At 43.2% G+C, this 12,211-nt stretch overlaps 2 protein-coding genes across 5 annotated transcripts in view; one reads left to right on the top strand and one right to left on the bottom strand.

The window, feature by feature from the left end:
• The window catches only part of CEP95 (centrosomal protein 95), a 43,548-nt gene extending 38,806 nt beyond the window's left edge, over positions 1-4,742 (bottom strand). The window contains exons 1-2 of the mRNA XM_003997069.5: positions 4,618-4,742; positions 3,015-3,143 (exon numbers count right to left, since the gene is read on the bottom strand). Coding sequence (XP_003997118.2) covers positions 3,015-3,143; positions 4,618-4,636 — 148 coding nt within the window. The 5' untranslated portion in view covers positions 4,637-4,742. The remainder of the gene's footprint in view (positions 1-3,014; positions 3,144-4,617) is intronic.
• A 20-nt stretch (positions 4,743-4,762) lies between these two features.
• Positions 4,763-12,132, top strand: DDX5 (DEAD-box helicase 5). 4 transcript variants are annotated; one of them, XM_006940503.4, is made up of 14 exons: positions 4,763-4,900; positions 5,526-5,704; positions 6,921-7,086; positions 7,429-7,525; positions 7,620-7,753; positions 7,875-7,940; positions 8,183-8,324; positions 8,406-8,566; positions 8,659-8,831; positions 9,201-9,311; positions 9,538-9,599; positions 9,678-9,737; positions 10,981-11,205; positions 11,428-12,132. In XM_006940503.4, exons 2-14 carry the CDS (start codon positions 5,661-5,663, stop codon positions 11,829-11,831), a joined length of 1,845 nt encoding a protein of 614 aa, XP_006940565.1. In that variant the 5' UTR covers positions 4,763-4,900; positions 5,526-5,660; the 3' UTR covers positions 11,832-12,132. The 4 variants fall into 4 exon arrangements, with proteins under 4 accessions (XP_006940565.1, XP_006940564.1, XP_003997116.1 ...); XM_006940502.3 differs by lacking the exon at positions 4,763-4,900 and adding an exon at positions 5,089-5,240; XM_003997067.4 differs by lacking the exon at positions 4,763-4,900 and having other exon boundaries at positions 5,476-5,704.
• The last annotated feature ends 79 nt before the right edge of the window (positions 12,133-12,211 follow it).

The raw sequence follows: 12,211 nt of genomic DNA, 5'->3' as shown, positions 1-12,211 counted from the left end.
CCCCCACTCATACACACATTCTCTAAATAAAAACAGAGGCCCCTGGGTGGCTCAGGTGGTTAAGTGTCCAACTCTTGATTCTGGCTCAGGTCATGATCTCACAGTTCCTGGGATTGAGCCCTGAATCAGGCTCCATGATGACAGCATGGAGCCTGCTTGGGATTCTCTCTTTACCTCTCTCTGCCCCTCCCTATGCATGCTCTCAAATAAATAAACTTGCACCAAAAACCATAAAATACCTAGTAATAAATCTAACCAAAGACATGAAAAATCTATACACTGAAAACCACAGAAAGCTTATGAAAGAAATTGAAGAAGACACAAAAAAATGAAAAAATATTCCATACTCCTGGATAGGAAAAACAAATATTGTTAAAATGTCAATACTACCCAAGGCAATTTACATATTCCATGCAATCCCTATCAAAGTAACACCAGCATTCTTCACAGAGCTAGAACAAACAATCCTACAATCTGTATGGAAACAGAAAAGACCCCAGAGAGCCAAAGCAATCTTGAAAAAGAAAACCAAAGCTACAGGCATCACAATCCCGGACTTCAAGCTGTACTACAAAGCTGTAATCATCAAGACAGTATGGTACTGGCACAAAAACAGACACTCAGATCAATTCAACAGAACAGAGAATCCAGGAATGGACCCACAAACGTATGGCCAACTCATCTTCGACAAAGCAGGAAAAGAATATCCAATGGCATAAGGACAGTCTCTTCAACAAATGGTGCTGGGAAAACAGGACAGCGACATGCAGAAGAATGAACCTGGACCACCTTCTTACACCAGACACAAAAATAAACTCAAAATGGATGAAAGACCTCAATGTAAGGCAGGAAGCCATCAAAATCCTCGAGGAGAAAGCAGGCAAAAACCTCCTTGATCTTGGCCACAGCAACTTCTTACTCAACACGTCTCCAGAGGCAAGGAAAACAAAAGCAAAAATGAACTATTGGGACCTCATCAAAATAAAAGCCTTCTGCACAGCGAAGGAAACAATCTGCAAGACTAAAACGCAACCGACGGAATGGGAGAAGATATCTGCAAATGACACATCAGATAAAGGGTTAGTATCCAAAATCTATAAAGAACTTATCAAACTCAACACCCAAAACACAAATAATCCAGTGAAGAAATGGGCAAAAGACATGAATAGACACTTCTCCAAAGAAGACATCCAGATGGCCAACTGACACATGAAAAAATGCTCAACATCATTCATCATCAGGGAAATACAAATCAAAGCCACAATGAGATACCACCCCACACCTGTCAGAGCGGCTAACGTTAACAACTCAGGCAACAACAGATGTTGGCAAGGATGTGGACAAAGAGGATCTCTTCTGCACTGCTGGTGGGAATGCAAACTGGTGAGCCCACTCTGGAAAACAGTATGGAGGTTCCTCAAAAAATTAAAAATAGAACTACCTTATGACGAGCAATTGCACTACTAGGTATTTATCCAAGGGATACAGGTGTGGTGTTTCAAAGGGGCACATGCACCCCAATGTTTATAGCAGCACTATCAACAATGGCCAAAGTGTGGAAACAGCCCAAATGTCTATCAACAGATGGATAAAGAAAATGTGGTGTATATGTACATATGGTGCATGTGTACATATATATATATCTATGTATACATACAAACGGGTATTACTCAGCAATCAAAAAGAATGAAATTTTGCCATTTGCTCCTATGTAGATGAAACTCGAGAATATTATGCTAAGCAGAATTAGAGAAACACAAATATCGTATGACTTCACTCATGAGGAATTTAAGATACAAAACAGATGCATATAGGGAAGGGAAACAAAAATATAAAAACAGGGAGGGGAACAAAACATAAGAGACAAATATAGAGAACAAACAGAAGGTTGCTGGAGGGGTTGTGGGAGGGGGGATGGGTTAAATGGGGAAGGGGCATTAAGAAATCTCCCGAAATCATTGTTGCACTATATGCTAACTTGGATGTAAATTAAAAAATAAAAATATAAAACAAAGTAAAACTTACTTTGAAATGCAAATAAACTTTAAAAAATTAAAAATAAATCAAAATAAACTTAAAAAAACCCAAAAGGTCAGTAAAGACCACAGTGAGGAAAGATTTTAACACTGAACTTATATTTGGAGTTTCTTCTCTGGCACTGAGGGAGATGAACGGGGGAAGGAAGAAAAAAGTACTTTATTTTTTAAGTTTTTCTTTTATTTTGAGAGAGAGAGAGAGAGAGAGAGAGAGCAAGTGAGCAGGGAGGGGACAGACAGAGAGGGGCAGAGAGAGAATCCCAAGTTGGCTCCATGCTGTCAGCACAGAGCCCGATGTGGGGCTCAAACTCACGAACCTTGAGATCATGACTGGACCCAAAGCCAAGAGTCAGATGCTCAACTGACTAAGCAACCCAGGTGCCCTGAAAAAAGTATTTTAAAAGACTGGTCTAATAACTATAGGCCTCTGTGCTCAAATGAAGGTTAAGACTAGCATCAAAGATACCAGCTAGAGGCCATCTCCATTATTCCAAGTGATGAGGGCACTAACTCATGGTAACAGTGGGAAAGGAAAAGAGACTACACAGAGCTTTAATACTAATGGTTATAGCAGAGACAGTAGAGATCTATGAATAAAGACTCTGAGCTACTCAACCAGGGATGCAGTACAATCATCAATTCATATCCATAATACTGGTTAAGCAACAGGACCCAACAAGTTTCCAAGTTCTACTCAGTTTTAGAATTTTTGAAAATATATGTACAGAAAAGGTGTGACTTTCACAAGGTATTAGCCATGACTGACACAATGATCAAGACCACTCAAGCTGATTTGAACAAGGCTGTTACTCTATGTGGGTCTTTATTATGGTAACGAATGCAACAGTTACACACAAATAAAATGTAAACAAAGAGAAAATACAGGATTTTATGAACACCACAGGATCTAACTTAAGGCACTCAAAACACCTGGCCTAACATATAGTCACTATTACTCCCACTTTTTAGTACCCTTACCTGGTACCTTTTCTCCCAAAATGGATTGATAAAGCGCAATAAAAACATTAGCATCACAGTCTTCCAGTTCTCGTATCCTCAGGTGTATGTGACATTTCAAAAGAAGGTTATTGGCAACGGTTATCCACTCTGTTAGGAAAGGAAAAAGATAAGCCTTAAATAGCAAAAGTCGACCCCACAAAGACAGACATTGAATGAAGCACAAGATAAGAAATTTGGTTACTATATAAGTTCAAAGGCCCTCCAAGGCATGAATTTTGAAAATACATTATTTAATTTCTAGCGCTCTGGAAGTGCTAGAGTGCTAGAATTTCAATGTAGTAAAAACTATGATGCAAATCCAATTTCTACCGTTATAAGCTAAAGTCCTAAGTTATGTACCGTTTTCTTATTTTACAAGCCACACAAATCTGTTTTTATTTAAAACATACGTATAAGTAAGCAAATATTATGTCATAAGCAAGACACTTTAACGATAGTCTGAGGCTACAAGAAACTAATTAATGAATGCTGTTTCAAATTCCCAATAGCGTTAGTCATGTTTTTACCCAATTATCTTGTGCAAGTCAGAATTTCTCTGGTGCCCAATAGGCTGATTAACGCAGGCTGTTAAGAAGTGAAGTAATGACACTTCCACTACAACATTTGTTAGTTTTTAATTATATTTAGTGTATAAGAAATAAAACATAGAAAATACCTAAAAATGTCTCTAAATTCAGAGCTAGCACATTATCAACACTGAAGTTTCCTGTGCCACCGCAACCCACCCCCAGACACCGTTGGAATTATAGCAAGCACACTTCAAGGGTTTCTCGAACAATTTAGAAAGCTTGAAATGTTTGCGCCCTGATATAATTAGCAACTAAAGAGAAAGTTCTGTTACTCTGTATCTGACATGCTCAGCAGGTTCTAAAAATGTGTCTGTGTATTCAAGGCACATCATCTCCCTCTTCCCAGAAACAAATGAGAGTATCTTCCAAGAATCAGGTTCTCTCTCTCTTCCCGTGCCCAGTTCTCAAGCTGACCAAACCAAAGGGTTTGAAGTTTGAACGCTGTCTGGAAGAAAAGGATGAAGGCGTCCCAGGCAACCCAATCAACTCGCTTCTCGAAAGCGGTTGCTAGAAAAAGCCAGGTAACGACACAGAGCACCGAAGAGAAAAATCCACCACCGTTCTACTTTAGCAAGGGCATCAACAACACCGTAAGAGGGCCGTTGCTCAAAAGTTCAATGCACAGGCAGGTACGGCCTCAGTCTCCACAATTCAAGAAGCAGAGAGCGCGCTGACAGTGGCTGGATTCCCGAGAACACAGGTGCCAGGAGGACACTTTCTGCTTTCTGACTGCCCTCTTTGCAGCCAGGCTGCAGGCGTGCTGCGGGCCCTCCTCTTCACACCCCAAAATCGCGCTCGATGGCCACTAAGCGAACCGAGAGCGGGGCTAAGAGACCCAAACCCGCCGACCACGACGGGGTGTCAGTGACGAGCCCCGTCGGCAGGCCAGACCAGTGAGTCCAGCCGGAGGACTCGAGATAAAAGGAACAGGGGCGTTCGGGTTCTTAAACGGTTTCAGTCCACACACACCGGGGCTCCGGGCCGAGACTCACCAGCCTCTGAGCCGGCCATGTCACGGAGGCAGGTTGCCGCTAGACTCCCAACTGGGCGCGCGATGGACGGCGTCCTGGAAGGGCCGAACAGCGCAGACGCACTGCCGAGATGGGGGAACGAAACGAAAGGGCTGGGGGAGAAAGAGGGTGGGACTTTAGAACGGCTTCTCGCTGCTGATTGGTCATCACAGGAGGACTTCCTTTCTCAGCACGGGCCGAGGCGGCGGTTTGTGGGCTCTAGATACCCTTCGCCGCGGGCAATATCCCGCTAAGGGATTCTCAGGTGGGTGAGTTTGACATATCGGGTCACACCCAGCAGCCCAGGTCTGTCTCCCGGGGGCATTAGTACGGAACTTCCGGCGAGCTATTTCGTTTCGTATTCCTCCGCCGAAGCCAACTGGAGAAGTAGTGCGGTCCGCTTACCCGATGGGCGGGAGCAGCCACGTGACAACGTCTGGCTCCGCCTTCCCGTCTCATTTGGTTAGAGGCGTGAGGGCTCTTTGGAGACGTAAACATCTCCAAGTGGGCTGAGTGGGTTGGCCTGTGCTGGCCATTTTGTTGGGTAGGCTGAACCTGGAAAAGGGCAGGGTGGCCTCCCTGAGGTGTGGAAAAACGAGAAAAAGGTAAAGAATAGGGTGTAGGCTGAGACATCTCAGTGTGGGTGGGTCCAGCCATGAAAGGGGCCCTAAACCGGGGATTCCGAGGGAGGGGCGGTGGGGGGTGGGGCGAGAACATGGCGGATCCCGGAACGCCGGCGGGCGTTGCGGCCTCTGCGCAGGGGCGGAGTGATTAGGTCATAGAGCGGCTCCCAGCATTCTTTGCGGCGGAGGAGGCGGTCCAGACTATAAAACCGGCTGCCGGGACGCGGCCGGCACCTCATTCATTTCCACCGGTCTCTCGTTTAGCAGCTCCGGCCTCAGTCATCGCCGCTCCTCCGCCGCTGCCGCCCCCGCAAGGCTTTGCTGTCGCCAAAGCCACCCGCAGCGACTCGTCGCACCCGATTCTCTCCATTTCGTTCCCCGCCAACCGCAACCATTGACGCCATGTCGGGTTATTCGAGTGACCGAGACCGCGGCCGGGATCGAGGGTGAGTGTGCGAACGGACTTGTCAGGCCTGGCAGTGGGGGATGGGAGGCCGATGAAGGTGGCGGGCGGGGGCGACAGGAACTTGGGTTTCTCAGCCTATCCTTAGGCTTTTGTGACCGAAGGCTTGCGCCATTTTGGTATTTGTCAAAAACTGATTGAAAGCTGTTTTTCTGTTAACGGTTTTTAAGGTCTTTTGTTGGCGGGCTGGCGGGGAAGACATCGAAGTTTCCCCGGCGATTAAGTAGCTGTTGGGAGAATTCAGGGGAGGGTATTTCGAGGGGAGGAAAGCGCGACGTTTCCAAGAGGGTGAAGTCGTCGCTATTAGGTGCAACCGTTCGAGATGTGGTTTAGGTGCCCCGGGAATTCTATGAGAGCCGCCGGGCTCGCCTCCGAACCCGTTGATGTGACAGGGGCAGCAGGGTGGCCAGCGCCGCGGGAATCGGCCATGTGGTTGGGTCGCGGGTACAAAATGCCGGCGTCGGACATGGCGGCGGCGCCTTTGTTACCCCGCCCGGCGGAGGAGCTCAAAATGGCAGCGTCGAGAAAATGTGGCGCAGAGAGAAATGCGAGACAAAGGGGGAAGCGCCGCCCCAGCGGGAACGCCGCCCGGTCCGGGACTCCTCCCCCGGTAGTTGCCAGCTCCTCCTCTTCTTTTTCTTTGCGTTATATAATTTTGCTATCAGAATCAGGAGCTCTTCCGCGGGATACCCCCAATTCGATTGGCTTGCGTAAGTGTCCCTGAGACCACCGTCCTTGTTCTGTTCTCATTGCTTGTGTCGTCCCGTTATTCCTTAAAATCAAAGCTTCTTTGCTTGAAAACAGTCGGTAAATAATATCGCTGTTAAGCTCCTCCCTTGTATTGTCTCTTTCCCAGACGTTTAATTCCTAAGCTCACGGGAAAGGCTAGTAACCATAAGCTGTTGTCTATCCTTGTAATCGGAACTTGGGGCGTTTGGGCAGCCAGTTTCCGACCTGCTATATCCCGGGCTGTTGACTTGGCTTTAGTAGTGTGTACTTGGGACAACGGGAAGGGAGAGAGATGGTGCTAATGGTGGCTTTTGATAGCATGACCATCACCAAGGGCAGTGCTAAGTCTTCAAGCTGTGAAAGTCATTTACCTTTAGTGTGTGCCAAAGGATGAAAAGTCTGTATGTATGTAAATCACTACGTAGACATTTGAAAATGTGAGGTTTTTGGTTTTGTTTTTGTTTTTCCAGGTTTGGTGCACCTCGATTTGGGGGAAGTAGGGCAGGGCCCCTATCTGGAAAGAAGTTTGGAAACCCTGGGGAAAAACTAGTCAAAAAGAAGTGGAATCTTGATGAGCTGCCCAAATTTGAGAAGAATTTTTATCAAGAGCACCCTGATTTGGCTAGGCGCACAGCAGTGAGTAATTTCACATGGTTTTATCAGGCTATAATTCAATAATGACTTAAAATCTGAATCGAGAGGTTTTGGAAATGACCAAATTAAGGGAAATTCACACTTTTATGGTAGCTAAGAAAGAGGTGGTACTTAGAAAAACAGGTGGCTTGGGATTTTTGTACTTCAGAGTTGTTGACTATAACCACAATAGGTGAATCTTGTGCTGTGTGGTGTCTGTATGTGGATACAGGTTTAAAATCCCATTAAGGTTTGTTAATCATTTAAAAAGTTAGGGACCTGCTGACTTGCATATTAGTGAAGGTTGTCATGGTACTTAGTAGATCATTAAAATTTGTTTTCTAGCAAGAGGTGGAGACATACAGAAGGAGTAAGGAAATTACGGTTAGAGGTCACAACTGCCCAAAGCCAGTTCTGAATTTTTATGAAGCGAACTTCCCTGGTAAGTGCCTAGTTTTGAGGTTCCCCCCCCCCACTTCATTTATTCTTTTTCTTCTGGTTTTGCTAATTTTTTATTGAATTGTTGCTAATTTTAGCTAACGTAATGGATGTCATTGCAAGACAGAATTTTACTGAGCCCACTGCTATTCAAGCTCAGGGATGGCCCGTTGCTCTAAGTGGATTGGATATGGTTGGAGTAGCACAGACTGGATCCGGGAAAACGTTGTCTGTAAGTTTGGGATAACTCTTGAGTTTTATTCGGTGGTGATGTGCTAGAGAAAACAAATTGAGAATATAAAGAAACCGGAAACATTTTAACTTAATTTCTGTTGTTTGCCTCCCCCCCATAGTATTTGCTGCCTGCTATCGTCCACATCAATCATCAGCCATTCCTAGAGAGAGGTGATGGGCCTATTGTAAGTAGACATATTTTTATTAGCTTTTGCTTAGGAGTATGATGGAGAGATTTGTAGCAAATGTTTGTATGTGGCAAAAAACTCATGCTTTTACATGGAGATGTTAGTTGTCTTATTCAACTTAGTTGGAGACAAAGCTGTCTTTACAGCAAACATCAATTACCTGCCAGCATAATGCCAGTAAGTTTAAAACTAGGATCCGGGACTCTGTTAAAATCTGCTCTGCTTTGTGTTTCTTTTAGTGCTTGGTGCTGGCACCAACTCGGGAACTGGCCCAACAAGTACAGCAAGTAGCTGCTGAATACTGTAGAGCATGTCGCTTGAAGTCCACTTGCATCTATGGTGGTGCTCCAAAGGGACCACAAATTCGTGATTTGGAGAGAGGCACGTAACAATAATTTTGTCAGTGTTGGTTCTAGAACTTTCACACTACGTGTTGTAGTTACATCATGTGTTTCATTGAAGGTGTGGAAATCTGTATTGCAACACCTGGAAGACTGATTGACTTTTTGGAGTGTGGGAAAACCAATCTGAGAAGAACCACCTACCTTGTCCTTGATGAAGCAGACAGAATGCTTGATATGGGCTTTGAACCCCAAATAAGGAAGATTGTGGATCAGATAAGAGTAAGTTAGCCTTTAAAAATGTTTCCTTTTCAAACTTATCTCAAAGATTTATTCTTAGAATACAATGCTTTTTTTAACCCAAAATTCTTCAGCCTGATAGGCAAACCCTAATGTGGAGTGCAACTTGGCCAAAAGAAGTAAGACAGCTTGCTGAAGATTTCCTGAAAGACTACATTCACATAAACATTGGTGCACTAGAACTGAGTGCAAACCACAATATTCTTCAGATTGTGGATGTATGTCATGATGTAGAAAAGGATGAAAAGTAAGTTTTCTGTAGAAGTATTGTTCTAAAAACATCACTGTACAAATTCAGGAGTTAACCGTTTGATAGGTTATCTTAAAAATGATTTTCAGTTGGGTGCAATGTTGGGTGTGTTTGTTTAAAATCAGTCTGTCGATCCTTATTAAAATATTTTCCTTCATTCACGCAACTGGTTATCACCATAGAGCAAAGAAGGAAAAGGAACTCCTTTATGGTTTAAGGACCAGGGATAGAATTGCTTGATACAAGTGTTCAAGCAGGTGTTTTTACTTGAGTTGTGTAAATCGAAGTTAGTGATTTCACTGACCATAAATATGTGTCTGTAACTGTGGACTTCTTTTATTAAAATTCACAATTTGTTTTTCCAAGACTTATTCGTCTAATGGAAGAGATCATGAGTGAGAAGGAGAATAAAACCATTGTTTTTGTCGAAACCAAAAGAAGATGTGATGAGCTTACTAGAAAAATGAGGAGAGACGGGTATGTGGGCTTCTTCCATTGAAGCAGGTGTATGAGAGCTGAGTTTAGAGGGAGAGGCAAACAGATTGAAAGTAACAGATTTGAGTTTCATGGATGGCAGTTATATCTGGTGTAAATAAAACTGTACATCAGGTAAAACTAAAGGAAATTGTGATTAGTTTTTTAAGCAGACTAAAATCTATCAGGTTTTAAAGGTGAACTTACTGATAGTTTTTCTTTAATGTAGGTGGCCCGCCATGGGTATCCATGGTGACAAGAGTCAACAGGAACGTGACTGGGTTCTAAATGGTAAGTCAAATGAAAATGAAAATTTTTTTCTTAAAACCTGTCATTCTTACATTATTGATGATAGTTTTTCTTTCACAGAATTCAAACATGGAAAAGCTCCTATTCTGATTGCTACAGATGTGGCCTCCAGAGGGCTAGGTTAGTAAAAACTCGAATTCATGGCTCGGTTTCCCAGAAGATCTCCATATACTTTTTTAAAGAAAGTTTATTGCTTTCTTTAACCTCTGCATTTTTTCCAAGTTTTTTTCATATAAAGGTGCAGCCTTTGGCAAGGCCTAGGCATGACAATCGGAGGACTCGAGGGGGATGGAGGACTAGTGGTCGGCTGGCTGCTTCCAGTCGATTAGAGAGGTGAAAAGCTGAAAGTGTGCCAGTAATCTTCAAAAGGCAGAACATACCACCTCTGCCCCGTAAACTGTTCTCTCCGGGGGAAAAAAGTGCAAGTTATCCTCACAGTTCACTGCCGTGGTATTTCTTCTGTCCCATGCTTTGCATGACTGCCATGGTACAGCACTGTTTCAAACTGTTTACTGTGATCTGTGGGTCTTTGAGTTTCAGTGAGTTGGCTGAAATGTTGAAGAACTATTTCCAAACTTCAATGTTCAATGAAATTTTTGTTCAAGTTTGAAATGGAGAGAGCAGCTTTAAAAGGTACTAAGCCTTTTACAAATTGGTGAGTACTGGCACATGAGATCTAGAGCAGGAGCAACTTCTCACACTTAGTCAGTGGGAAAAGAAAGTGCTTTGAAAGTTCCTCCCTCACCTACACAGTAGTCGTCATGTCGAGACCTGCCAGAGAGAGACACATTCTCAAGTGAATCCTGGCTTCTTGGAAGCGCTTGCCTAGACGAGACACAGTGCATAAAAACAACTTTTGGGGGACAGGTATGTTTTTCTTGCAGCTGCGGTTGTAAGGTCTTGGCAAGACAAGCAGTGTGGCCAGAATTTTGAACTTCTGATGAGTGTGTAATGCAAAGGACCATGTACATTTTTGTTTAAAGGTCCTCAAAATGAGCACATGAAGAGGTTGCTGTGAACCTTTAAGTGGCCCTACTGCGCAGAAGCATTCAGATGTCACTTGACGATCTGTAAGGGGACTTGCTGGTTTGGGAATATGTTAGAGAATACACGTCTTACTGACAGGCTGTCTATCATTGGGTGGGTAATGAGACATCCAGGTAGATGGTGTGTGCTTTTTTTTTTCCCCCCCTCTTCAATTTCAATGGTATTCCTACAGGGAATGGATAACCATTTTAACTGTATTTTTTGCAGCCCGTACCTTCTTGGGAATACAATTGTCTAACTTTTTATTTTTGGTCTGGCTGTTGTGGTGTGCAAAACTCCGTACATTGCTATTTTGCCACACTGCAACACCTTACAGATGTGGAAGATGTGAAATTTGTCATCAATTATGACTACCCTAACTCCTCAGAGGATTATATTCATCGAATTGGAAGAACTGCTCGCAGTACCAAAACAGGCACAGCATACACTTTCTTTACACCTAATAACATAAAGCAAGTGAGCGACCTTATCTCTGTGCTTCGTGAAGCTAATCAAGCAATTAATCCCAAGTTGCTTCAGTTGGTCGAAGACAGAGGTTCAGGTAAGACCAACCTTCATTAAGAAATGTTGGTGATTTGGGGTCACATGATGGTCTACAAATCCATTTAAATGGGATTGGCGGGTGAGTAAAAATCTTTAATATGAAACTGAGAAACACTTTACAGGGTGAATAGAGCTACTTGCTACCTAATTCCTTTTTGTGTCAGTAGTGATTTGTGGCATGGAAATAATCAGCATGCAATTATCTTTTTTTTCTTGACAGGTCGTTCCAGGGGTAGAGGAGGCATGAAGGATGACCGTCGGGACAGATACTCTGCGGGCAAAAGGGGTGGATTTAATACCTTTAGAGACAGGGAAAATTATGACCGAGGTTATTCTAGTCTGCTTAAGAGAGATTTTGGGGCAAAAACTCAGAATGGTGTTTACAGTGCTGCAAATTACACCAATGGGAGCTTTGGAAGTAATTTTGTGTCTGCTGGTATACAGACCAGTTTTAGGACTGGTAATCCAACAGGGACTTACCAGAACGGTTATGATAGCACTCAGCAATATGGAAGTAACGTTCCAAATATGCACAATGGTATGAACCAACAGGCATATGCATATCCTGCTACTGCAGCTGCACCTATGATTGGTTATCCAATGCCAACAGGATATTCTCAATAAGACTTTAGAAGCATATGTAAATGTCTGTTTTTCATAATTGCTCTTTATATTGTGTGTTATCAGACAAGATAGTTATTTAAGAAACATGGGAAATGCAGAAATGACTGCAGTGCAGCAGTAATTATGGTGCACTTTTTCGCTATTTAAGTTGGATATTTCTCTACATTCCTGAAACAATTTTTAGGTTTTTTTTGTACTAGAAAATGCAGGCAGTGTTTTCACAAGTAAATGTACAGTGATTTGAAATACAATAAATGAAGGCAACGCATGGCCTTCCAATAAAAAATATTTGAAGACTGAATTAAGTGGAAATTGTACTTTATTTTACATATATAATGTCATGTAAAACTTTGCTTAGATGGTCTGTTTTTTTAACCATA

Source organism: Felis catus, chromosome E1 (genome assembly GCF_018350175.1).
Source record: "Felis catus isolate Fca126 chromosome E1, F.catus_Fca126_mat1.0, whole genome shotgun sequence".
Lineage (NCBI taxonomy): Eukaryota > Metazoa > Chordata > Mammalia > Carnivora > Felidae > Felis > Felis catus.
The sequence above is the reverse complement of the archived record's forward strand: the minus strand, read 5'-3'. Positions and strand labels throughout refer to the sequence as shown.

Bases quoted from the DNA above. Each gene is read 5' to 3' on its own strand.
- DDX5 (XM_019818115.3), top strand. From the start codon at position 6,250: ATGTGGCGCAGAGAGAAATGCGAGACAAAGGGGGAAGCGCCGCCCCAG. The intron at 6,432-6,920 runs GTAAGTGTCCCT...TTGTTTTTCCAG, and splicing joins CCCCAATTCGATTGGCTTGC to GTTTGGTGCACCTCGATTTG. The intron at 7,941-8,182 runs GTAAGTAGACAT...TGTTTCTTTTAG, and splicing joins AGAGAGGTGATGGGCCTATT to TGCTTGGTGCTGGCACCAAC.